This window comes from Symphalangus syndactylus, chromosome 18 (genome assembly GCF_028878055.3).
Source record: "Symphalangus syndactylus isolate Jambi chromosome 18, NHGRI_mSymSyn1-v2.1_pri, whole genome shotgun sequence".
NCBI classification, from domain to species: Eukaryota; Metazoa; Chordata; class Mammalia; order Primates; family Hylobatidae; genus Symphalangus; species Symphalangus syndactylus.
The window spans coordinates 9,423,038-9,447,073 of NC_072440.2; the positions used below are offsets into that span (position 1 = coordinate 9,423,038).

The following is a 24,036-nucleotide window of genomic DNA, read 5'->3' on the forward strand; positions in this document are numbered from 1 at the left end:
GGGGTTGTCCAGGGAGAGGGATCTGGTCGCTCCCCAGCCTGGCAGGCATGGGACTGAAGAGAAGGCAGGTCAAGAACAGTTTTGGGGTTTCAGGGATGGCACGGGCATGGAGGATATGGTAAGCCTCGTCTACAGAGAATGCGGAGAGGCTGGCCAAGGACAGAGCCCAGCGCCAGCTCTGGAGGGGCAGGTAGGGAAGGGCCTGAGCAGAGGATCCCCCAGGTTCCCAAGTCTGCTGCTGCAGCTTCTTCTGCTGCCTCCCCACTCAGCCTTCCACACTGACACCAGTTCTGTCCTTTCAAAATACAAGTGCAATCAAATCATTCGCCCCACCAATAAAGAAAAACCACTGAAAATTCCCTGCCCTCACGAGGCTTTTTTTTTTTTTTTTTTTGAGACGGAGTCTCCCTCTGTCGCCCAGGCTGGAGTGCAGTGGTGTGATCTTGACTCACTCACTGCAAGCTCCGCCTCCTGGGTTCACGCCATTCTCCTGCCTCAGCCTCCCGAGTAGCTGGGACTACAGGCGCCCGCCACCACGCCGGGCTAATTTTTCTGTATTTTTAGTAGAGATGGGGTTTCACCGTGTTAGCCAGGATGGTCTTGATCTCATTACCTCAGGATCTGTCTGCCTCGGCTTCCCAGAGTGCTGGGATTACAGGTGTGAGCCACCGCGCCTGGCTCTCGCAAGGCTTTTAATCTGGGACAGGTGGAGGACAGCCCCAGTGAGGGGCTGCATTTCAGACCCTGGGATGACAGGCCAGTTGCTGCCCCTGTGAGCCACCGTCCTGCCTCCCCCCAGCCTTGGGGGAGGGTGTATCCTCTGCCCTCAGGCATCAGCCTGGCTGCTTCTGCACCTGTCCCACCCACCAGAGAGGAGGCCCCCTCTGTGATTCCCAGGGTCCCTGGTGCTTGTTGCATGTGAGTCCATTCTTAGTTGGAGGAGCTGTTTCTGGGGAGCGACGGGGCTGCCCCAGCACCGCTTATGATGGACACAGGTGAAGAGGAGACATGAGTTTCCAAATGTGCGAGAGCTGGGCCATAGGAGGGGGCGGTGGCATTGGGGAATGCTTGTGAGAAGCAAAAATCTAGGGTGGCAACTGGCTGGACAAAGAGCATCTTGGGTTTTTTCCTTTTTTTTTTTTTTTTTTTTTTTTTTTGAGACGGAGTTGCGCTCTGTCGCCCAGGCTGGAGTGCAGTGGCACGATCACGGCTCACTGCAACCTCCGCCTCCCAGGTTCAAGCAACTCTCCTGCCTCAGCCTCCCGAGTAGCTGGGATTACAGGCACGCGCCACCATGCCCGGCTAATTTTTGTATTTTTACTAGAGACGGGGTTTCACCATGTTGTCCAGGTTGGTCTCAAACTCCTGATGCCAAGTGATGCACCCGCCTTGGCCTCCCAAAGTGCTGGGATTTACAGGCGTGAGCCACCACGCCCGGCCTTTGGGGGGTTTTGTTTGAGTGTTTTATGATGGCAGAGGTAAGTTTGACTCTGATCGCAAGGAATCCATAGACAGAGAAGGATGGAGTTTGGCGGCGGGCACTGACAGTGAATGATGGCCTGAGATGAGGAGTGGGCAGGGGGGCAGAGCCTTGTGGTAATGGAGGGAGGGGTGGTGTGAGGGGTGTAAGACGGGGGCTTGGTGCTCCCACCTGATAGCTTCTATTTGCTCTGTGAGGAGCAGCCAATCATCTCAGAGACACTGGAAGTGGGGTGAGAGGTTCGAGGAGAGTGCAGACTGCAAGACAGCTGACCAGAAATGAGCAGGCTGGGCAGTAAGGAGGGGCGTCCACCATCTGAGACACTGAGCCGCTGTGGATGTTTGTTCCCAAGGGCCTGGTGGAAGCATGACAGTGGAGAGAGTGCCACACAGGGTCCTCAGAGTCTCAGAGAGAGTGGAGAGTGCGGTGCAGGGTCCCTAGAGTCTCTCCGAAGAGAGCCAGCCTTGGGCTCAAGCACTAGCCCAGACTTGCCCCGGGACACTGCCAGCCTGCACACAAGCTCGGTGGTGTGGTAATGAGGTGCTGAGGACCTTTTTGGGTGCAAGTGACAGAAACCAACTTAAGCCAGCTGGGGCGAAAAGGAGGCTTTCTGGCAGGGCACAGTTTCTCACACCTGTAATCCCAACACTTTTTGAGGCAGATGCAGGAGGATCATTTGAGGACAGGAGTTCAAGACAAGCCTAGGCAACATATCAAGACCCTGTCTCTACAAAATAAATTTTAAAAAGATGATTTCTCAACCTGTGAAAACCAACAGTGGGAGAGAACAGGTGTAGTGTGGCCTGTGCCTGAGGGCAGGGAGGGGACCCTGGTAGGGTCTCTCAGTTTGATTCCATTCATTCTCTTGGGCTGGCTCCTGTCCATGGATGGAGCCTGGATGCCAGTCATTTGGCCAATTCTTTTTTTTTTTTTTTTTTTTTTGAGACGGAGTCTCGCTCTGTTGACCAGGCTGGAGTGCAGTGGCACGGTTTCGGCCCACTGCAAACTCCGCCTCCCGGGTTCACACCATTCTCCTGCCTCAGCCTCCCGAGTAGCTGGGAATACAGGTGCCTACCACCACGCCCAGCTAATTTTTTTTTTGTATTTTTAGTAGAGACAGGGTTTCACCATGTTAGCCAGGATGGTCTCGATCTCCTGACCTCGTGATCCGCCCGCCTCGGCCTCCCAAAGTGCTGGGATTACAGGTGTGAGCCACCATGCCCGGCCAAGTTCTTGCAGCAGCCAAACTCATTTAAAAACAGACCTTCAGGGCCAGGCACGGTGGCTCACACCTGTAATGCCAGCACTTTGGGAGGCTGAGATAGGTGGATCAGATGGAGACCATCCTGGCTAACACGGTGAAACCCCGTCGCTACTAAAAACACAAAAAATTAGCCGGGCGTGGTGGCAGGTGCCTGTAGTCCCAGCTACTCGGGAGGCTGAGGCAGGAGAATGGTGTGAACCTGGGAGGCAGAGGTTGCAGTGAGCCGAGATCACGCCACTGCACTCCAGCCTGGGCAACAGAACAAGACTCTGTCTCAAAACAAACAAACAAAAACAAACAAAACACAAAAAACAGACCTTCAGGCTGGGGGCGGTGGCTGATGCCTGTAATCCCAGCACTTTGGGACACCGTGGTGGGTGGTTGGCCTGAGGTCAGGAGTTCGAGACCAGCCTGGCCAACATGGTGAAACCCCGTCTCTACTAAAATACAAAAATTAGCCAGGCGTGGTGGTGCACACCTGTAATCCCAGCTACGCGGGAAGCTGAGTGGGAGAATCGCTTGAACCCAGGAGACCGACGTTCCAGTGAGCCGAGATCGTGTCACTGCACTTCAGCCTGGGTGACGGATTGAGACTCTGCCTCAAAAACAAAACAAAACATAACAAAAAACAGACCTTGGCCTGCTGTGCTCAGCGGGGTTTCCCTGCTGCACCAGGCTGGCTCCTGCACCTTCTCTCCCAGCATGTTCTGCTCTGGGCTTATGCTCATCCCTGAGCCACTTCAGGGGCGGCCCTGGCCAACCTTGCCCTTGAGAGGGGTGGGCACTGTCAGGGATCCTGGGAGATGCAGCTTTTCCAGAGCCCCCTGCCTCATGTGCCTCACACGCTTAGAACACTTGGTCTTTACAGGGGGACTTGAGCGTGCCGTTTTTAAGCTAATGTGTTAAATGTCTCACTTGGTCTAGATCGGGGCTCTTCAGCCTGGGACCCCAAGGGCAGGGCCTGAATTCTCTCTCCGTTCCCCATCGCCAGGCTGGCAGCCCCTGAGGTGATGGCCCTGCGCCTCCTCTGACTTCTAGTTTGGGGGGCCCGGTGGGCAGAGCCCAGGCTTCTCCCGCCTTTCTCCAGCTGGACAGCGAGGCGGGGGGACGAGGAGTCTGGGGACCCGATCCCCAGACTGGGACGGCCCAGGGGTTCGGGCCCCTATGCGGGGAGTCCCAACGGCGAGAGCAGCTGTGGTCCTGGCCCGTGCCTCCCGCCGACACCACAGCCGACCCGGGTCAGGGCGTCAGACCCGTCGGAGCCGCAGTCCAGGTGCCCGGCCCGAGGGGCGGTGCCCGGGCCCCAGAGTGAGCAGCGATGGGCGGGGCGCCGCTCTCGGGAGCCGCCCTCCCACCCGCTGGACCAATGGAGACGCGCGGTTGCTGGCCCCGCCCTCTCAGGGCGGGACAACAGTGCGCAGGCGCACGGCGCGCCCGGGCGGGCCGGCTGGCTGGGAAGATGGCGGCGGGAGCCCGGGCGGTCGCCGCCGCCGCCGCCGCCGCCGCCGCGGAGCGAACCAGGGGTGTCCGGGGTGCGCGGTCCAGGGCCGGGGCCGGGCCATGAGCGCGCCGCCCTCGAGTTCCCGAGCCGCGGAGCCCGTCCGCGCCCCTCGGGCCGCCCCGCGTCCCTCGCCATGGCGCGGCTGGCGGACTACTTCGTGCTGGTGGCGTTCGGGCCGCACCCGCGCGGTGAGTGCCGAGGCCAAGCGCTGAGGGCCGGGAGCCGAGGGTCGAGTGTTGAGGGCCGGGGGCCGGGGGCTGGGGGCCGAGGGCCGGGGGCTGGGGGCCGGGTCGGGAGGCCGAGGACTGAGGGCCGGGCGCTGAGGGCTGAGGACCGGGGGGCTGGGCGCCGAGGGCCCGGGTCAGGGGGCCGAGGACTGAGGGCCGGGGCTGAAGGCCGGGGCCGACCGGACAGCACGCGGGGAGAATGGGCGTCCGCTGGGGGCGGCGTGGCCGCGCGGGCCTGGTGGCGGCAGGGAGAGAAGCCTGGGCCCGGCCTGCCCGGCCTCCTTGGGGTGGGACGGGCTCTCCCCTTGGCCGGCTGCCGGCGGCTGTGGCTCCAGGGGCGCGGACCCGCGGCTCGCCAGCCCGCCTCTGACCTTGGTGCTGCGTCTGAAGCCCCCGGCGGTCTTGGCGGGGTGCAAACGGGGTGGAGTTCGGGGTTGATGCATGGAGAAGCGGTGTTTGACTTGAAACTGGGAGGATTTGAGGAGGAAGCGTCGAGAGTAGAGAGAAGAGCATTCCTGGCGACTCGCCTGACGGTCCAGGCCCTGCACGCCAAGCCCTGGGTGGGGGATCAGCGTGGCGATCTGTGTCCATGCCCAGGAGGTCTGTGTCTGGGGTCAGCGCCCGTGTCTGAGAACCCTTCAGCCCAGGAGGTAGGAGAAAACGGAGCCTGACGATGACATCAGCAACAGCCTGGAGACAGCGGCGTTGGCGCGCGTGCTTGGTGTGCCAGGCCCCGCACAGCCCTTTGTGTGCATTATCTCACCTCTTCCTCCCAGCAGCCCACCGGGGTTGCCTTGCTGTTGCCCCCATCTGTAGAGAAGTCAGGCGCGGATAGGTTGACTGCCTGGCCTGAGCCGGCTCAGAGAGGCTGGGACTGGCACCCAGGTTGTCAGATCCCAGCTGCAGACGGGCAGTGTGGTCAGGCAGGGGCTGGATCTTGAGCCTGGAGGTGGGATTGAGCTTGTCTTCCCAGTTACCGTGTTTTTTGTCAGTCCAGCTGTCACTGTCCCCACCAAGGACCTGGACTTCTCTCTTCTTTGTGTTTCTTCTGCTGGACCGCCCCCCCCCCCCAACACTTCCTGAAGCCTCTTTAGCATCTTCTTTGTCTCCAGCCTCTCCTGAGTGCCCTCTTACTCAGCACACACTCCTCTCTGCTAACGTCTATCCAAGTGTGTGTCTTATGGTACTGTCAGCCATGAGCATCTGTCTTTTTCTTTAGAGAGGAAGTTCTTGCTTGCTAGGACCACACAGTCATCCCCACTGTGTGCAGGCTGGCTGTCAGTGTTGTCTTGACCCACAGAGGGAGCTGTCTGCACCGAGGAACCTGTGAGGGGCATGGAGGAGGCCGTGCCACCTGGGGCAGAGGGTGCCTGAGGATCCAGGGAAGCAAGACTGGCTGAGGGCTGCCTTGGCGTGAGGGGCCTTGGGCTGGGGGGGCCAGGGCGGGGGCTACAGGAGCAGTTGATAATGACCCTGAGGATCCTGAGGGCAGTGTGGAGAGGGTTTGGTTTGGTAGAGACTACAGGCAAAGGCCAGGTGGGAGGCGTGGTGGCCGTGGGGTGAGGAGTTGAAGGTAGGCAGAGAGAAGAGGCAGAGTGGGCTCCACAGCAAGCTGGCTGTGACGTGTGTGCTCACTGCTGGAGCCACACGTAGTGCAGGCACCTGTTTGTGTGTGTCCTTTGCGCAGGACAGGGTAGAAGGCTGGAGCCCGAGGTACCCCCCTTCCCCTAAGTGGCAGGAAGGAGTGATAAATGGTCCACTGCAGTAGGGTTGGAGGACCGTGGAGCCCTGTACCCACTACCTTCTGGGGTTGAGCTGGTCAGCTGCTTGCTGGCCTTGCAGCCCCAGGCACCTCTTAGAAGGACTTGTTCATTCTTGAGGGGAACAAGGCTACAGACTGGGACCCTGGTCATGGGCTGAGGGCAGAGCCAGGTGCCAGGGCAGGTGGGAGGGGGGAAGAAGCAGAGGAGCGTGGCGTGGGGGTCAGTTGTCTCTGCTTTGCCCCTTGATAGCCTTGTGACTTCAAGCCAGTTGTTTGGCTCTCTGTGCCTCAGTTTCCTCATCTGGGGATGGAGTGAGTCATGTTAACCTCCCAGGCTGCCGTGAGGATGCAGTGAATGCATGCACGTGAAGCAGTAGCACACAGGAGGCCCCTGGAAATGATGAGTGTCTTTCACTAGTGACTGAGCAGCAGGTGTGTGGACCCTCTAGGCACAGACACAACAGGCACTTCTGAGCAGGTAGAGGACCCCCTCTGTTCTGTCAGGCTAGGACTTCAGGGCGGGATGCAGGGTCTCTTGGGCTGGGGATTAGGAGTGGCAGATAGCTTGTCTTGGCCTGGGTCTGGACATCCTGTCTGGAGCTGCTGGGTGTAGCACCAGGGTGCTAAGGGTGCATGAGTCCTGCCTGAGGCAGCATCCCAGTTGCTAGCGGTTACCAGCTGGAAACCTCTCAGGAAAGGTGGGGAGGGGCCCTGAGAAGGTAAATGCCTGTGCTGGCCGTGACCCTTTCACCTCAGAGAGTGATGGTGGCCGGCACTGGCCCATCTGCAGGCCCCTCACCTGATGAGTCAGGGATCACCTTCTGTGCCCCGGGGCCGGCATCAGGACTAGACAGACTGCCTCTGCCCGGCTCTTGGCCCAGAAGGGCCCTGATCACAGCATGGCCAGTGCTGAGGTGTCTCTAGGGGCAGGAGACACATTTGATCTGGCCCTGACCTGGCCATCGGCCTTCCAGCTCCAGCAGCCAAGTGTGCATCTGCCTGGGAGGAGGGGCTGGACCCCTTGCATCTGAGAAAAAGACCTTTTACCCCATGGCCTCGCCTCTCATCCTGACTGTGATGAGCTGGCTGCATTCTTGAGCCCCATCTACTGTCCCCACCCACGTTCCTGCCCTCCCTCTGGATCGGGTTGGGGCTGTTTGGGATGGCCTCAACTGCCTCCCAGCCTCCACCCTGGGAGCCAGAGGGGGTCCAAGGCCTTGGGTCAGAACTGCTCAGGTCTGATGGGCAGGGGAGGTTGGGGGGATGACTGAGGAAGCAGTAGGGGCCCTGCACATGGCCTGCTGCTGCGGCCGAGGGAGCCATGTGCATGTTGGGGTTGGGTGGGTGGTGTAGCAGAAAGGTGCTGTCCTTCCTTCCTTTTCTTTTCTTTTCCTATAGCTGGGTTCCCCACAAGCAGCAGAGCTGGCCAGGGCTGGTCTTCGTGCACGGAGGGGAGTGTGATGGGGGAACAGGAGAGGCTGCTATCCTTCTTTGCCTCCCCACAGCACACACTGGCCTGGGCCAGCCCTCCAGGCGTCAGAGCCTGGCACTGGTGATGGGGTGCTGCCAGCAGATGACAGAACGCGAGGTCTGTGTTCGCCTGCCTGCCCGCCCGCCTTTCAGGCCTGCAGTCTACGTGGGGCTGGCCGCAGGGACATTGGTGCAGGAAGAAGTGCTTTTTGAGGAGCTTTCAGGACAGGAGCCCCAATATTGTCCTTGGGTGGCCCCCTCAGCCCCATGTTCAAAAGTGGAGGTGGCGAGGAAACCTTGGTGCCCTGTGCCACACAGCACACTGTTTGGATTCGTCCTGTTGCTAAGGGGAGGAGTGGAGAGGGCACCCTCCCTCCTGTGTTTTCTGAGGTAAAGGCAGCACTCTGGTGGGCAAGGAGCTCAACTGCTGGAGGTCACTCCTGTGCAATAGGGCTCAAGTGGGTGGGGGACCCTGGGAAGACATGGCAAAACCCCCCACATCCCCCTGGAGGCCACGATGTGGCCTGGCCCTGGACAGCACAGAGCTGAGGTGTAGGCTGGGACCTCAGAAGGGTGAGGAGGGGAGCTGCTCACAGCCGAGGGCTGCAGGACCCTCCATGGCCCGCCTTTCCAGGGGCCAGCTGTGTTCCGTCATTCTCTGGGGCTCTGGAAGGCGCCCTGTACTTCCGACGGAGGAACCTGTTTGCTTGTGGGGTGTGAGTGCGTTGGGTGTGGGGAAGATGGTTGTGTAGCCGACTGTACGTGTTCTACAAGCCCTAATTAGCCTGTGGTCCGTCCCAGCCAAGCCAACAGGTGCACTAGCAGTCACTGGGGTGTGGTGGAGGGAGGTCGGTCCTAGGGTCCCTGTAGGCCCTAGGCTGGGGCAGAGTTTCCCAGGGGAGGGGGTGCTCTGTGGGCTGAGACCTGAAGGGCTAGTCTGGGGCTGTCATGGCACAGAGGAGCTCAGGGAGAGATGCCTGCTTGGCCTGGCCCACTTGGGCCACTGGGCCAGCCCAAGGAGAGTGGAGCTCAGGGCTGGCTCTTTGGAGGGTAGAGCCCTGCAGAGGACTTAAGGCTGAGTGAGAGTTGGTGCTTCACCAGACTAGTGGGGTGGAGAGGGTCAAGGTAGACGCCGACCTGCCACTCTGCCCATCCTCCTGGGGAAGGCTGCCTTCCCTGCCTGGCCTGGGGGAGGCTGCAGTGCAGAGACTGCTGTCCCTGTTCATAAACCCCTCTTCCTTCCTCCGCCTGCTGCCTCGTGGCAAGAACTGGGTGAGCCCTGGGTGCCAGCCAGGGCTGGGCCCAGATGGTGGTTTGGGGCCAAGCACAAGGAGGCCTTTGGGGGAGTGGGCGGGGTGGGGGAGGAGCCGCAGCTCAGGGCCTGCGCCTGAGTGAGCTGTGCTTGGGGGTGTGGAGGTAGGTGTGGCACCCACAGACACCTGGGCCCCCACCAGTCTGCCGCCTGTCCTCTGCAGGGTATCAGTGGTGGGAGGGGGAGGGGAGCAGGAAGCTGAGGTTTTGTGAGTCAGAATCGGCCCCTCACCGCCCCACCATCTCCCACTTAGCAGCAACCTGCCCACTGCCGACTTCCTTGGCTCTGCCTCTGTAACCCTGGAGGGCAGGTGGTCTCCCCGCCTGTAGGGGACCCGTGGAGTGTGTGCCATTGGGCTGCCAGGGTTGCTCATCTGTTCCCAGGAGGACCAGGCATGCTGGATGTGGGGCTGTGGCCTCCTGGGGGCCAGGGTGGGGGTCCACGAGGGGCTCTGTGTTGAGCATGACCCCCCCCCCTTGCCCGTCTGGCTCTGCTGCTTCCGCCAGGTGGGTGGCAGTGTTGAGGCCCGTCCAAGCAGAGGATGGGCCCTGGGGACCTGCGGGTTGTGTGGAGAAGGCAGGGAGGCTTTTGTCTTTCCTGCTGCACCTGCTCCATCCTTCACAAGCCCTGGGAGGCCTGCAGAGCCGTCCTGCAGTGGGAGCCACACCCTGAGTGTCCCACTGTGGTCCCCACCAGGCTTCCTGGTTTGGCTCTCCAGGGGTGAGCCACAGGCAGGGACCTTTTCTCCACCAGTGTGCACCGGGCCTGGACACAGTACCCTGGATGTGGTAGTGGGGGCAGCAGAGTAGAAGGGGCTTCGAGGGCTCTGGGGCCCCAAGGAGAGGAGGGGTCTCATGGGGAGACATAGGCCGCTTGGCTCTCCCTGCCCTGAAAGCCCTCCTCCTGGCCCAGGGGAGCTTAGGCTGCGCTCAGCACCCATCCCATGGCCTATGTACAGGGAGATTTGGAGGCAGGGAGCAGGCCTGGGTGCGACCACCGTCCCACTCTCCTCCGAGAGCTCTGGGGTCCCAGTGCTCAGGAAGCCGTCTGGGCATCCTTCAGTGGTCGTCCTGGACTAAGTCTCCATCCTTCCCGTCTAGCTGCTGCCCCTCTAGGTCCTGCTGGCTGTGGGGTTGGTGTTCTAACAGGCAGCTGCCAAACTCCATCTTCTGGGACCTGTACTGGGGACCTGTCTGTCTCTGAAGCAGCTGGGATAGGGAAGAGTCTGGGGCTGTGGGCACAGGGGGTGTCCTGTAGCCTTGTGGGGCTGAGGCTTCTGGAACCCCACACAGACAGCAGGTTTGAGTCCTCCGCACCCCCGGCTGGGCCCAGGGCTGGTGGGTGACAGGGAGCTCTGGGGGATGCCCACTCTTGGGGGAGCTGAGAGCCTAAGTGGGGGCCTGGCGGTGGTGGCAGATGCTGTGGGGGCCTGTGGAACAGTCCCGAAATGCTGACCTTCGATGGAGGGCTGCTGTGCTGTGTGAAGCTGGGCTGGTCAGGCTGAAGGAGGTCTCTGGGGTGGGATCGGGGAATGGGGTGTAGCGGCAGGGGCTTCTCTACCCTCAGGTGGCCCTGGGGTCTGCAGCTGTCCAGCAGACTCTCCATACGGAACTATTTTTAGGGAGCTGAGGCTGATCTGGTGCCAGATGAGGGCCCAGTGGGTGGGAATGTTTCCACCCTGGGATCCTCAAGCCTCCTGGTGGGTGGGGGGGCGGGTCTGGTGCCCTGACCACCTGTTCTTGTCCTCAGGGAGTGGGGAAGGCCAGGGCCAGATTCTGCAGCGCTTCCCGGAGAAGGACTGGGAGGACAACCCATTCCCCCAGGGCATCGAGCTGGTGAGTGGGGGGTGTGCTGAGACGGTGCTGGCAGGTGGGGAGGGCAGGTGGGCACAGCCCTGCCCTCATCCCTGACTGAGGGGCCTCCGCAGTGCCCGGCTCCCTGCTGGGCTAGGGACAAGACAGCAGAGCTGCTGTCGGGGGGTGTGGCCGGCGGGCTGCACGGTGCCCATGTCACTGTGTCATGTTGTCACTCACTCATGATGGTGGGGACTGTTCTCCCATCTCCTGGTCCTTGCCCCAGGTGGGGAGGTCAGAGACTGTTACTCCTTTCACCCGGAGAGACTGAGGCCCAGGAGGCCACGTGTCCCCAGGGTCTCCAAGCAAGGAGCTGCCTGTGTGTGTTGAAGCCTCCAGGCCTGGTGGTGCAGATGCTGGGGCAGGTGGGCTGGTTCCTGCCACAGGTGTAGGGGGAGGAGCTGACTGCTGAGCCCTCCCTGCAGTTTTGCCAGCCCAGCGGGTGGCAGCTGTGTCCCGAGAGGAATCCACCGACCTTCTTTGTTGCTGTCCTCACCGACATCAACTCTGAGCGCCACTACTGCGCCTGCTTGACCTTCTGGGAGCCAGCGGAGCCTTCACAGGTCAGCTTGGGGCCTCTGGGTACAGCATGAATGAAGCTGCATCCTTGGGCCGTGGCCAACTTCCCCTGCCCCCGTCTCCCCCTGACCCCCAGCAGGAAACGACGCGCGCGGAGGATGCCACAGAGAGGGAGGAAGAGGGGGATGAGGGAGGCCAGACCCACCTGTCTCCCACAGCACCTGCCCCATCTGCCCAGCTGTTTGCACCGAAGACGCTGGTACTGGTGTCACGACTCGACCACACGGAGGTGTTCAGGGTGAGGCCGGCAGCCGGGGCGGCGAGGCAGGACGAGGGTGCTTCCATCGGCTGTCCCACCACTCCCCGCTCTGGTCATTGCAGAACAGCCTTGGCCTCATCTATGCCATCCACGTGGAGGGCCTGAATGTGTGCCTGGAGAACGTGATTGGGAACCTGCTGACGTGCACTGTGCCCCTGGCTGGGGGCTCGCAGGTAAGTTTTGGGGGCAGCTGGTGTCTGCACAGCCACAGGCCCTCCTGCTGGGGCCCCGGTAGGTATTTGGAGCCCAGCCAGAGCCACACACAGCTGGAGGCCTTGGATGCTCCCTCCTGCGTCCTCGTGCCACCATTGCCCCCGACAGTCTTGGCCTGCTCACCTGACCCTCGCACCTGTACTCTGGGCCTGTGTCCTTCAGCCTCTGTGTCCGCTCCTTTGATGGTGTGTGCCTGTCTCTGGATGTTGATGTCAGCTTGTTTGTCTGCTCCCTGCCCTGTGCCTGGGTGTGTTGGAGTGTCTAACCGTGTCTTTCTGCCTGTCTGTCCTGTGCAGCTGGACTCTGTTGAGGAAGGAGCGGTATGGATTCTTTGTTTCTTCCGCCCACCTAGGCCCCATCCCTACCCCGTCAAAAGCAGCCACTCCTGTCCTGAGTTTTCTCTGCAGCTGCTTGGGACAACAGAGGCAGGGCATGGCGTTTCCCTCTTGCCATGTTGCCCATCACAGCCAGTCCCACCTCGGGTCTGTCAGTCCACCAGGGTCTGCCTGGGGACACAGAGCTCTGGGCTGACTCTGGGCTGGCTCTGGTCAAGCTACTGAGCCTCGATCCTTTTTTTTCTGCAGAGGACGATCTCTTTGGGGGCTGGTGACCGGCAGGTCATCCAGACTCCACTGGCCGACTCGCTGCCCGTCAGCCGCTGCAGTGTGGCCCTGCTCTTCCGCCAGCTGGGTGAGCCTGTCTGTTCTACCCCCGCATGGCTTCCCCTCGGGGGCTGGTAGTCAGGGATGTGGGTTCTCACTCTGCCTGGGTGGGGGCCCAGGGTCCTCTCCAAGCTTCTCTTCTTCCCTTAGGCATCACCAACGTGCTGTCTTTGTTTTGTGCTGCCCTCACGGAGCACAAGGTCCTCTTCCTGTCCCGGAGCTACCAGCGGCTCGCCGATGCCTGTCGGGGCCTCCTGGCACTGCTGTTTCCTCTCAGATACAGGTGACCCCCTCGCGGCCCTCCCAGCCCCTCCTCCTGGCCCCTTTGCCCAGCTGCGTCCGCTGGCTCACTGCGTCCTCTGGGGCCTGCACAGCTTCACCTATGTGCCCATCCTGCCGGCTCAGCTGCTGGAGGTCCTCAGCACACCCACACCCTTCATCATTGGGGTCAACGCGGCCTTCCAGGCAGAGACCCAGGAGCTGGTAAGGGCTGTGCGTTGTGTCCACTTCACGGCTCAGGCCTGCAGGTCCCTGACTGCCGGCTCCCTTGGTCCGCAGCTCGATGTGATTATTGCTGATCTGGATGGAGGGACAGTCACCATCCCTGAGTGTGTGCACATTCCACCCTTGCCAGAGCCACTGCAGAGTCAGACGCACGGTGTGCTGAGCATGGTGAGGGGCACCACGGGCAAGCGGGAGCCTTGGGGGCCTTTGGGATGTGGCTGCACAGGGAGCCTAGAGCCGGGGCCAGCGTGCAGCTGCCTGCTCCGTTCTGTGCTGGCAGGTCCTGGACCCGGAGCTGGAATTGGCTGACCTCGCCTTCCCTCCGCCTACTACATCCACCTCCTCCCTGAAGATGCAGGTGGGGGTCGTTGCTGCTCCTGCATGGGGACCCCAGGCGCTCAGGCTGCCCCCGCTCAGGTCTGCTGCCACTGACACACAAGGCCCCACCCCCAGGCTGGCCCCGGCTCCAGTAGCAGAAGCAGGAAGGAGGCTGGGAGCAAAGCAGCTGCCAGCAGTTAGGAGTGGTGGTCGTGAGTGGTGCAGGCGAGGCGGCAGGGGCCCAGCAAGGGGCTGGAACTTGGCATCTGATCACAGGAGCCCTTGAGGGTGCTGAGCAGGAGTGCCTCGTCCAGGCAGTTTCAGAGGAGCTGGTGGCCCTGTGTGCAGAATGGTGGGAGGGGCAGAAGGATGGGAGCGCGGCAGCTTGGCGTGGGGTGGGGTGTGGAGAAGCTCCTGGGTGGCCTGGGGTGGGGGTTGGCAGGACTGGCTCTCACCTGCACTCAGCTCTTCTCCCAGGACAAGGAGCTGCGTGCCGTCTTCCTGCGGCTCTTCGCTCAGCTGCTGCAGGGCTATCGCTGGTGCCTGCACGTCGTGCGCATCCACCCGGAGCCTGTCATCCGCTTCCATAAGGTGGGGCGCCTGGTGGCTGGGGTGGGGTGGGAGATAAGTGCATGGTGGAGACCCCTGAGGGACCGACCTCCTTGTGTCCCCCAGGCAGCCTTCCTGGGCCAGCGTGGGCTGGTAGAGGACGATTTCCTGATGAAGGTGCTGGAGGGCATGGCCTTTGCTGGCTTCGTGTCGGAGCGTGGAGTCCCGTACCGCCCCACGGACCTGTTCGATGAGGTGCACCTCTGCCCTGCCTTCCCAGTCCCCTGCCCGGGCTCTGCCTGACCGTGGCTTACCTAACCTCCTGCCTACCCCGCTAGCTGGTGGCCCACGAGGTGGCAAGGATGCGGGCGGATGAGAACCACCCCCAGCGTGTCCTGCGTCACGTCCAGGAACTGGCAGAGCAGCTCTACAAGAACGTACGAGGGTGGCAGGACGGAGGGTGTCGTACCACCTTGATCCCTGGGCCCCTGCCCCACACCTGCCGTCTCCCCACAGGAGAACCCGTACCCAGCCGTGGCGATGCACAAGGTACAGAGGCCCGGCGAGAGCAGCCACCTGCGACGGGTGCCCCGACCCTTCCCCCGGCTGGATGAGGGCACTGTGCAGTGGATTGTGGACCAGGCTGCGGCCAAGATGCAGGGTGCACCCCCCGCTGTGAAGGCCGAGAGGAGGACCAGCGTGCCCTCAGGGCCTCCCATGAGTGCGTAATGAGGGAGGGGAAGGCGGGCCCCGAGCGTGGCCCAGGATGGGCATGGGGTCAGGGGTCCGAGTGTGTGTGTTCTGTCCCCGCAGCTGCCATACTGGAGCGGTGCAGCGGGCTGCATGTCAACAGCGCCCGGCGGCTGGAGGTTGTGCGCAACTGCATCTCCTACGTGTTTGAGGGGAAAATGCTTGAGGCCAAGAAGGTGAGGGCTGTGCAGGCTCCAGCCGGGCTAGGGCAGCGGGTTTCAGAGGAGACCCAGGCCGCGCTTCACTCTTGTGGGTGCTGACGCTGCCCCGGGGCCTCCTCTGCCTAACAGACAGGAGAGGTGGCTGGGCTGGCCGGAGGGTAGGTGGGCTCCAGGTCTCCTCTCTTGACCTCAGTGAGGGGTGTGTCGGGCCTGCGCGGGAGGCCCAGCCAGGGAGATTTACTTCCATTTTCAGAAATCAGAAGGTTTCACTATTATGTTTCCTGTGTGTCCTTCCCCTTACATTGGGTAGGCCCATACACGACCTATTCTTCGTACTTGATGGGAAACAGCTTGCTCCCTCCATACGTGACCTGTTCCTCGTACCTTATGGAAGCAGGGCTTTTTGCTCCCTCCATACGTGACCTGTTCCTCGTACCTTATGGAAGCAGGGCTTTTTGCTCCCTCCATACGTGACCTGTTCCTCGTACCTTATGGAAGCAGAGCTTTTTGCTCCTTCCATACGTGACCTGTTCCTCGTACCTTATGGAAGCAGGGCTTTTTGCTCCCTGCCGTCGTGCCCTCTGTGGTGCTCACCTAACGCCTCTGGGGTCTGTCCTCATGGCCAGTTGGCGACTCTTGTTTGTCATTGGCTGTGTGGTGTCCCTTTGGGGCGGCCAGTTTTGTGATGAACGATGCAGCAATAGAATGCAAACTCCAAGCCTTTCTGTGGCCGGGCCTGTGCCAGGCGAGTCACTGAGCCCTGGCCAGCCAGGCAGCTATGAGCCTGTGAGCAAGGGGGCCCGGCCCACAAGGCCTCCCTCTGGCGCGCACCTCTGCCGGCTTGCAGGTGCAGCGTCTGCGTCCTCGTGTCTGGCCTGGTGAACTTGTACTTGTGGAGTTGTCGGGCCCACTGGAGGTTTTAGTCTTTATTGGTCGGCAAAGCCCCAGAGTCTGGGACACCCCACCTGAAAGGCATTTGGGTCTCCTGGACACCTGCTGCCCTCCCTGCCTGGGCCCCGAGTGGGTCTTCTCTGTGCCCTCAGCCCATGTCTCTTTTCCCCACCCCCAGCTGCTTCCAGCCGTGTTGAGGGCCCTGAAGGGGCGAGCTGCCCGCCGCTGCCTCGCCCAGGAGCTGCACCTGCATGTGCAGCAGAACCGTGCGGTCCTGGACCACCAGCAGTTTGACTTTGTCGTCCGTATGATGAACTGCTGCCTGCAGGTGAGGCCAGGTCTCTTATCCTGCTAGTGACATGGTGCATGGCGCATGAGCGGGAACAGGCGGGGAGACCCTGGTCTGTGAGTGAGAGTGGAGAGAGGGTGCAAGAGACTCCTGTGCCAGTGGGCAGGGGTCCTCGGTCTGCAGGGAACATGGTGGAGAGAACCGTTGGGGGCAGGTGCCGGGGCCTGGGGTCTCCTGATACTGAGCCTCTGAGGCAGCCTTGGGGAGCTGGAGCCAGGGGTGTCAGGTGCTGGTCTGTGGTGGCTATGGGGGTGGTGGGGGCATGGTGGGAGGTGAGTGCTGCCTGGGAGGGGAGATGTCCTGACAGGCTCTCGCTCTACCTGCAGGACTGCACTTCTCTGGACGAGCATGGCATCGCGGCTGCTCTGCTGCCTCTGGTCACAGCCTTCTGCCGGGTGAGTGCTGGCATGGCTGAGGTCTCCTTCCCAGCCCCGCTTCCTGGTGGCTGAGGTCTCCTTCCCAGCCCCTTCCTGGCTGCATCCAGCTGACCTTCTCCGCTGGTTCCTGCAGAAGCTGAGCCCGGGGGTGACGCAGTTCGCATACAGCTGTGTGCAGGAGCACGTGGTGTGGAGCACGCCACAGTTCTGGGAGGCCATGTTCTATGGGGATGTGCAGACTCACATCCGGGCCCTCTACCTGGAGCCCACTGAGGACCCGGCCCCCGCCCAGGTGCGCAGGAACTCCCCGGGATGGGGGCCGGGGACTAGGGGCTGGGGGCAGTGTGGCCCCGGCTCATGCGTGTGGTGCTGTGGCAGGAGGTTGGGGAGGCACCTTCCCAGGAGGACGAGCGCTCTGCCCTAGACGTGGCTTCTGAGCAGCGGCGCTTGTGGCCAACTCTGAGCCGTGAGAAGCAGCAGGAGCTGGTGCAGAAGGAGGAGAGCACGGTGTTCAGCCAGGCCATCCACTATGCCAACCGCATGAGCTACCTCCTGCTGCCCCTGGACAGCAGCAAGAGCCGCCTACTTCGGGAGCGTGCCGGGCTGGGCGACCTGGAGAGCGCCAGCAACAGCCTGGTCACCAACAGGTGAGGCGGGGACTGGAGCTTGGGCCCAGTGGAGGCGGGAGGCAGGGCCATGGTGAGAAGGGGCTGTGGTGGGCAGGGCCCATGCCCACAGTTTCTTCCCTGGCCCAGCATGGCTGGCAGTGTGGCCGAGAGCTATGACACGGAGAGCGGCTTTGAGGATGCAGAGACCTGCGACGTAGCTGGGGCTGTGGTCCGCTTCATCAACCGCTTTGTGGACAAGGTCTGCACGGAGAGTGGGGTCACCAGCGACCACCTCAAGGGGCTGCATGTCATGGTGCCAGGTACGGGGGTTTGGGCTGGTGATGCCCCCTTGGATGGGTGGGGCTGGGCACAGAGTGTGAGAACTATCTTCCCGCAGACATCGTCCAGATGCACATCGAGACCCTGGAGGCCGTGCAGCGGGAGAGCCGGAGGCTGCCGCCCATCCAGAAGGTTTGCGGGGGCCGGTGGGGCTGCGGGCGCCCAAGGCCGGGGCTGCACCCTGAGCTCCTGCTCTTGTTTTGGAGCAGCCCAAGCTGCTGCGGCCGCGCCTGCTGCCCGGTGAGGAGTGTGTGCTGGACGGCCTGCGCGTCTACCTGCTGCCGGATGGGCGTGAGGAGGGCGCGGGGGGCAGTGCTGGGGGACCAGCATTGCTCCCAGCTGAGGGCGCCGTCTTCCTTACCACATACCGGGTCATCTTCACGGGGATGCCCACGGACCCCCTGGGTGAGCCTGCAGACCCTCTGGCCCTGTCGCCCCCTCTCCCCCAGGTCTTTGGGATGGATGGGCTTTCCCTGCCTCTCCCTCCCTTTTCTCAGGGGTTCTGGGTCCCCGTGGGAAATGGGCCTTTGTCTGCTCCTTCCCCACCCACCTGGGATGCTCCGTAACTGTGGTACCCTGAGATTCTGGGGACCCCCCCCCTTACCTTCCTTGCTTCTGACTCTGCCTGGCCTGTCCTAAGTTGGGGAGCAGGTGGTGGTCCGCTCCTTCCCGGTGGCTGCGCTGACCAAGGAGAAGCGCATCAGCGTCCAGACCCCTGTGGACCAGCTCCTACAGGACGGGCTGCAGCTGCGCTCCTGCACATTCCAGGTGGGGCACGGTGCGCGGGTGGGGCTCTCATCCCCCGCCCTGGTCTTTCTCCTGCAAACCGGTCTGTCTTGTATGAACCATTTTTAGGCCAGTCTCCAGCAGTGGCCCTGTTGTTATGCTTGCATGTCTGGGGCCTCACCGTGGCTCTTGAGTTGATGTCCACTGTTTGATGTGCAGTCTTTGGGTCCTTATCCTTTCCCTGGGGCGCCGGCCTTCAAGTCCGTGTCTTGGGTGTGCCTTGCAAACCCAGGCCTCAGCTCACAGCCACTGAGATTTCGAGTTTACACAAACGCTTGCCTTCGTGTGACACAGACACAGGCCCATGTCTGTGGTCTGCTTCTCTCTGTGTCATGGCTGCGGGGGGAAGGGGAGTCTGGCATCTGGCAGCGTCAGAGTTGGGGAAGGGCCTGGGGGGCCACCCACACCCCTAAGGGCTGCTTTTTCTGATGCAGCTGCTGAAAATGGCCTTTGATGAGGAGGTGGGGTCTGACAGTGCCGAACTCTTCCGTAAGCAGCTGCATAAGCTGCGGTATCCTCCGGACGTCAGGGCCACCTTTGCGTTCACCTTGGGCTCTGCCCACACACCTGGCCGGCCACCGCGAGTCACCAAGGATAAGGGTCCTTCCCTCAGGTATGGATCTGGGTCCCAGGCCAGGGCATCTGGGCCTCAGCCATGTTCCCGCTCCAACCCTCCTAGGCCCCTGTGCCCATCTTTGTCCCTCCTCCTCTCACCTTTGCTGACTCTTGTGTGCCCCAGAACCCTGTCCCGGAACCTGGTCAAGAACGCCAAGAAGACCATCGGGCGGCAGCATGTCACTCGCAAGAAGTACAACCCCCCCAGCTGGGAGCACCGGGGCCAGCCGCCCCCTGAGGACCAGGAGGACGAGATCTCAGGTGGAGAGGCGGGGGTGGAGTCCTGGGTGGGCTCTGGATGCTGACACTCGCCAGGGAGGATCAGGGCAGGCGGAGCAGCCCCGTGATGACCATGTGTGCCTGGCCTGCGCAGTGTCGGAGGAGCTGGAGCCCAGCACGCTGACCCCGTCCTCAGCCCTGAAGCCCTCCGACCGCATGACCATGAGCAGCCTGGTGGAAAGGGCTTGCTGTCGCGACTACCAGCGCCTCGGCCTGGGCACCCTGAGCAGCAGCCTGAGCCGGGCCAAGTCCGAGCCCTTCCGCATTTCTCCCGTCAACCGCATGTATGCCATCTGCCGCAGGTGAGGGCCAGGGCTGGCCTGGGTGATGGGCACGTGACTGGGTGTCTTCCCTGCCTGCTGAGGGCCTGGGCCACGGCTTCTGGTCATGTAACGAATGTGGAGGGGGAGACTCCGGGCAGAGGGACAGGCCACAGGGCTTGGGGGGTGGGCCGGGGGGCCCCGTGGCTGAGCTGGAAGCGCCTCCTGCTGGGAGCCACGGGCTGGCTCCTCTTGCCCTGCTTGGGGCGTGAGCCGCCTTCACGCCTCTGCCTCCTTTCAGCTACCCAGGGCTGCTGATTGTGCCCCAGAGTGTCCAGGACAACGCCCTGCAGCGCGTGTCCCGCTGCTACCGCCAGAACCGCTTCCCCGTCGTCTGCTGGCGCAGCGGGCGGTCCAAGGCGGTGCTGCTGCGCTCTGGAGGCCTGCACGGCAAAGGTGTCGTTGGCCTCTTCAAGGCCCAGAACGCACCTTCTCCAGGTACTTCCTGCGTCCTGCCCTGTGCCTGCCCTGCCCTGTCTCACCCTCCCCTGCCTCAGCTCCGTGTCCTCCCCCAGGCCAGTCCCAGGCGGACTCGAGTAGCCTGGAGCAGGAGAAGTACCTGCAGGCTGTGGTCAGCTCCATGCCCCGCTACGCCGACGCGTCAGGACGCAACACGCTTAGCGGCTTCTCCTCAGCCCACATGGGCGGTCACGGTGAGGGTGCTTGTGGGCAGACGGTGGGGCAGGGGCACTTTGGGGGGCTGTGGTGGCATTTGTGGTTTGGCAGGCAGGCCAGGGAGGGGCAGAAACGGCGCTGGTCATGGATGTTTGGGTGTGGGATGAGGAGGGTGCCCTCTGGGTGCCATGGGGCAGGGGTGGGAAGCCTGCCCAGACCAGGTGTGTGCCCTGACCTCCTGCCCACCCTGACGTTCTGCCCGCTCTGACTGCCCCGCTCTCCACCTCTGCATCTGCTGCAGCTTCCTGCAGGGGCCTCCAGGTGCTGCCTCTGCGTGGCACTGTCTTACCGTTTCCCACAGCCCGGAAACCTCCCAGATGCTCCTCTGTCCTGTTCCCTCCCAGTGTCACTGTTTTTCCTCATCCCCCACCCTCCACCCTCCCCGCATCCCCCAATCCAGACTGTCTTTGGAGCCTCTGTCCTCGTGTGTCCTGGTTCCTTGGCCCGGGCTGGCCTTGCTGTCTCTGTCCCCACCGCCACGCACCCTTCACAGGCGCCCTGCACACACCGAGCTAGACTGGCCCCAGGACGGGGTGGCAGATATGCCCCACACTCACTCCTCTGTCCGGACCACCTGTTCTCTAGTTCAGAAGTGGTTTTTTTTTTTTTCCAGATACCACATTATATAGTTATATTTTACAATCGCCCTGTCTTCCTGCCTTCCCACCCCTGCCAGAAACCCTGAGTGGCGTTTGCAGGTGGGGCCGCCCCCGCACCCCCCACGCCTGTGCCTCCCACAGAGTCCCTTTCGCGTCTCCGATCATCCCCAGTGCCAGTGGCTGCTGCCTCCCAGTGTCCCCCTCAGTGCCCAGCAACGCACAGGGGCTCAAGCTTCCCTCAGCTGTAGTCGTGGCTTCTAGTCCCAGACCTGACCTTTTTTTTTTTTTTTTTTTTTGAGTCAGAGTCTCGCTCTGTTGCCCACGCTGGAGTTCAGTGGCGCGATCTCGGCTCACTGCAGGCTCCACCTCCCAGGTTCATGCCATTCCCCTGCCTCAGCCTCCCGAGTAGCTGGGACTACAGGCACCCGCCACCACGCCCGGCTAATTTTTTTTTTGTATTTTTAGTAGAGACAGGGTTTCACCATGTTAGCCAGGATGGTCTCGATATCCTGACCTCGTGATCTGCCCACCTCGGCCTCCCAAAGTGCTGGGATTACAGGCGTGAGCCACCACGCCCAGCCCGGCTAATTTTTTTGTATTGTATTTTTAGTGGAGATGGGGTTTTACCATGTTAGCCAGGATGGTCTCGATCTCCTGACCTCATGATCCATCTGCCTCGGCCTCCCAAAGTGCTGGGATTACAGGCGTTAGCCACCGCGCCCGGCCAGCTCTGACCTTTTTACAAGGATACGCTGGGCCCTGGTTGGCATCCAAAGCAGGCTGGTGCCGCGTCCTCACTGTGAGCTGGGCGCCTGCAGTGTGGCAGCCGTCAGAGGATGCAGGGCATGTTGGGCTGGCATTGTGCTTGGCCCATAGTGACCACTTGGTGGACGAGGGGACATTGCCTCTCTCAGTCCCACCCTCGGTCCCACCCTGGGGCCTTGCAGAAGCAGGTGAGCCTGGCGCAGGGCCAGGCGCCCAGAGACCCACTGTGGACCCCAGGCATCTCCCAGCTCTTTGGGCCGCCCCTTCCTCGTGGCCTCCCTGTGCCTTCAGGCCACGTCGTCTGGACCGTGAACCTCAGCCTGGGACTCAGATCTGCCTGTGTCCTGGACTGAGCTGCTCTCCATCCTTTTGGACTGGGCTCAGGCTCTGAGTCCACCCTCTCCCCTCTTCGGAAAGCCTCCAGGTCGCCTCTTCTCCAGGCCACACCTCTTGGGCACGTCCTATTGCTGTGCCCTGGACAGAGGCCTCTGCATGCTCATGTGTGCAGAGTTCTGAGCTGTGCCCATCACAAGCCCTGGCCCCTGAGTGGAGGATAAAGGGCCAGGATGTGGAGGGAGGGACTCAGAGACAGACTTGCTCTGAGCCAGCTTGAGTGGGAAGAGAGGAGGGTTCAGAGGAGAGCCCGGGATCTCCACCGCACAGCCCTGCTGCTGCCACGGAGTGCTCTGCGGCCTGCCCCGCCCTGGCAGAGAGGCCCACACCAGGATGTCTCTTCCCACTCTCCTGAGATCAGGACTTGGGGCTGACCCCTGCTATCTCCAGGCTCCCTGGGGGCTTGGTGGAACCCTCTGACCTGTAGGCACCCCCAAGCTGGGCACGCCCAGGCCTGGGGCTAGGCCTGAGCCTTCTCTCTGCTGTGCCCCCAGTTCCCAGCCCCAGAGCCAGGGTCACCACGCTGTCCAACCCCATGGCGGCCTCGGCCTCCAGACGGACCGCGCCCCGAGGTACCGTACCGAGCCTGCAGGCCTCCCCTTCGTGGTGCTGGCGGCCTCTAGTGTGCACCGAGTTGTCGCGGGCACTAACGTCTCCCCCCACGCCTGACACTAACGATCCGTCTCCCGGGCCCCAGTCCTTACCTCCCTGACCCGTGAGTCCTGCCCTAGAAACTAACACTGGCTGCCACCCCACGTCTCAGAATGTGTGTGTGCCAGCCCTCCTCTCGCACGGCCCTGCTGGGGTCCTGCCAACCACCCCTGCCCTGGGAGCTCAGCCCCCCCTCCCTGGAGGCCGGGCCCAGCCAGCCCCAGGTAAGTGGTGCCCTGGCCCCCCTCGGGTGCTTACCTGGCGTCTTCTCCACAGGTAAATGGGGCAGTGTCCGGACCAGTGGACGCAGCAGTGGCCTTGGCACCGATGTGGGCTCCCGGCTAGCTGGCAGAGACGCGCTGGCCCCACCCCAGGCCAACGGGGGCCCTCCCGACCCAGGCTTCCTGCGTCCGCAGCGAGCAGCCCTCTACATCCTCGGGGACAAAGCCCAGCTCAAGGTGACTGGGGTGGGGGATGGGGGGTAAGGGTGGGGGCTTGGCAGGGGGCTTGGGGCCTCATGTGTCTCGTGGCACTTGTCCGGGTTGTTTTCAGGGTGTACGGCCAGACCCCCTGCAGCAGTGGGAGCTGGTGCCCATTGAGGTATTCGAGGCACGGCAGGTGAAGGCTAGCTTCAAGAAGCTGCTGAAAGCATGTGTCCCAGGCTGCCCCGCTGCTGAGCCCAGCCCAGCCTCCTTCCTGCGCTCACTGGAGGACTCGGAGTGGCTGATCCAGGTCTCTGCACTGCCCCTGTCCCTCCGCCCGCCTCGGTGCTGGGCCCACCCGTTGGCTAGAGCCAAGTGGATGGGTCTAGGTTTGCTTGTCTGACAGTGTGGAGCACTGGAAGGAGGAGGTGACAGCCACTTCCCACCCAGGCTCTGGTGCCTAGAAGGCAGCTGGGAGGCTGGGCCTGGCTGGGGCCAGCTGACAGTGAAAGTGGCCAGGGCCTGGGCATGGGTATGTCGGAGCAGCCTGCTGGGCCCACGTGGGCTGATGACCACACAGGGGATGTGGTTTATGGTTTTGGGCCTCTGCTGCATTCTCTCGGGGGTGGGTACTGACAGGACGCTGGCTTGGTAAACACTGGAGGGCTTGAAGATGGGGCCACCGGGCATCTTGAGGGACAGGGACGTCCCTCAGTCCTAGAGGGCTTGGAAGGGGGTGGGCTGTGGCCAGCAGGCTGGAGGTGGGGTGGTCGGCACGCCCAGAGTGAGGTGTGCTTGTCCAGTGCTGTGCCTGCATCCAGGGCTCAGAGGGCTGTGGACGGGGCCTGCCTCCCCGGTGCCTGTGGACGTGCGGGTCTCTGGCCTGGTGAGTGGCGAGGCAGGAGGGTGGTGGGTCCCAGAGGGGCTGAGGTCACCTGTCCCTGCAGATCCACAAGCTGCTGCAGGTGTCTGTGCTGGTGGTGGAGCTCCTGGATTCAGGCTCCTCTGTGCTGGTGGGCCTGGAGGACGGCTGGGACATCACCACCCAGGTGTGTGGCGCGTGGGGCTGGGGTGGGCCAGGCTCCCGGGCTCCTCGCTGACCA

At 62.4% G+C, this 24,036-nt stretch overlaps 1 protein-coding gene across 5 annotated transcripts in view; it reads left to right on the plus strand.

The window, feature by feature from the left end:
• Positions 1 to 4,180: 4,180 nt before the first annotated feature.
• Positions 4,181 to 24,036, plus strand: part of SBF1 (SET binding factor 1) — a 29,032-nt gene continuing 9,176 nt past the window's right edge. Inside the window, exons 1-33 of one of the 5 annotated variants that reach the window (XM_063622413.1) lie at positions 4,239 to 4,433; positions 10,766 to 10,851; positions 11,295 to 11,432; positions 11,525 to 11,686; positions 11,770 to 11,880; positions 12,217 to 12,240; positions 12,505 to 12,610; positions 12,733 to 12,865; positions 12,957 to 13,065; positions 13,141 to 13,254; positions 13,367 to 13,444; positions 13,882 to 13,995; positions 14,080 to 14,208; positions 14,292 to 14,390; positions 14,470 to 14,674; positions 14,767 to 14,879; positions 15,934 to 16,083; positions 16,431 to 16,499; positions 16,615 to 16,773; positions 16,860 to 17,128; positions 17,237 to 17,409; positions 17,487 to 17,560; positions 17,638 to 17,833; positions 18,069 to 18,196; positions 18,649 to 18,827; positions 18,954 to 19,090; positions 19,203 to 19,410; positions 19,670 to 19,866; positions 19,944 to 20,081; positions 22,355 to 22,432; positions 22,788 to 22,969; positions 23,064 to 23,243; positions 23,881 to 23,982. In XM_063622413.1, coding sequence (XP_063478483.1) covers positions 4,379 to 4,433; positions 10,766 to 10,851; positions 11,295 to 11,432; positions 11,525 to 11,686; positions 11,770 to 11,880; positions 12,217 to 12,240; positions 12,505 to 12,610; positions 12,733 to 12,865; positions 12,957 to 13,065; positions 13,141 to 13,254; positions 13,367 to 13,444; positions 13,882 to 13,995; positions 14,080 to 14,208; positions 14,292 to 14,390; positions 14,470 to 14,674; positions 14,767 to 14,879; positions 15,934 to 16,083; positions 16,431 to 16,499; positions 16,615 to 16,773; positions 16,860 to 17,128; positions 17,237 to 17,409; positions 17,487 to 17,560; positions 17,638 to 17,833; positions 18,069 to 18,196; positions 18,649 to 18,827; positions 18,954 to 19,090; positions 19,203 to 19,410; positions 19,670 to 19,866; positions 19,944 to 20,081; positions 22,355 to 22,432; positions 22,788 to 22,969; positions 23,064 to 23,243; positions 23,881 to 23,982 — 4,395 coding nt within the window. In that variant the 5' untranslated portion in view covers positions 4,239 to 4,378. Of the gene's footprint in view, positions 4,434 to 10,765; positions 10,852 to 11,294; positions 11,433 to 11,524; positions 11,687 to 11,769; positions 11,881 to 12,216; positions 12,241 to 12,504; positions 12,611 to 12,732; positions 12,866 to 12,956; positions 13,066 to 13,140; positions 13,255 to 13,366; positions 13,445 to 13,881; positions 13,996 to 14,079; positions 14,209 to 14,291; positions 14,391 to 14,469; positions 14,675 to 14,766; positions 14,880 to 15,933; positions 16,084 to 16,430; positions 16,500 to 16,614; positions 16,774 to 16,859; positions 17,129 to 17,236; positions 17,410 to 17,486; positions 17,561 to 17,637; positions 17,834 to 18,068; positions 18,197 to 18,648; positions 18,828 to 18,953; positions 19,091 to 19,202; positions 19,411 to 19,669; positions 19,867 to 19,943; positions 20,082 to 22,354; positions 22,433 to 22,787; positions 22,970 to 23,063; positions 23,244 to 23,880; positions 23,983 to 24,036 lie in introns of all 5 variants that reach the window. The other 4 variants (XM_055254143.2, XM_055254144.2, XM_055254145.2 and 1 more) reach the window with 4 other exon arrangements.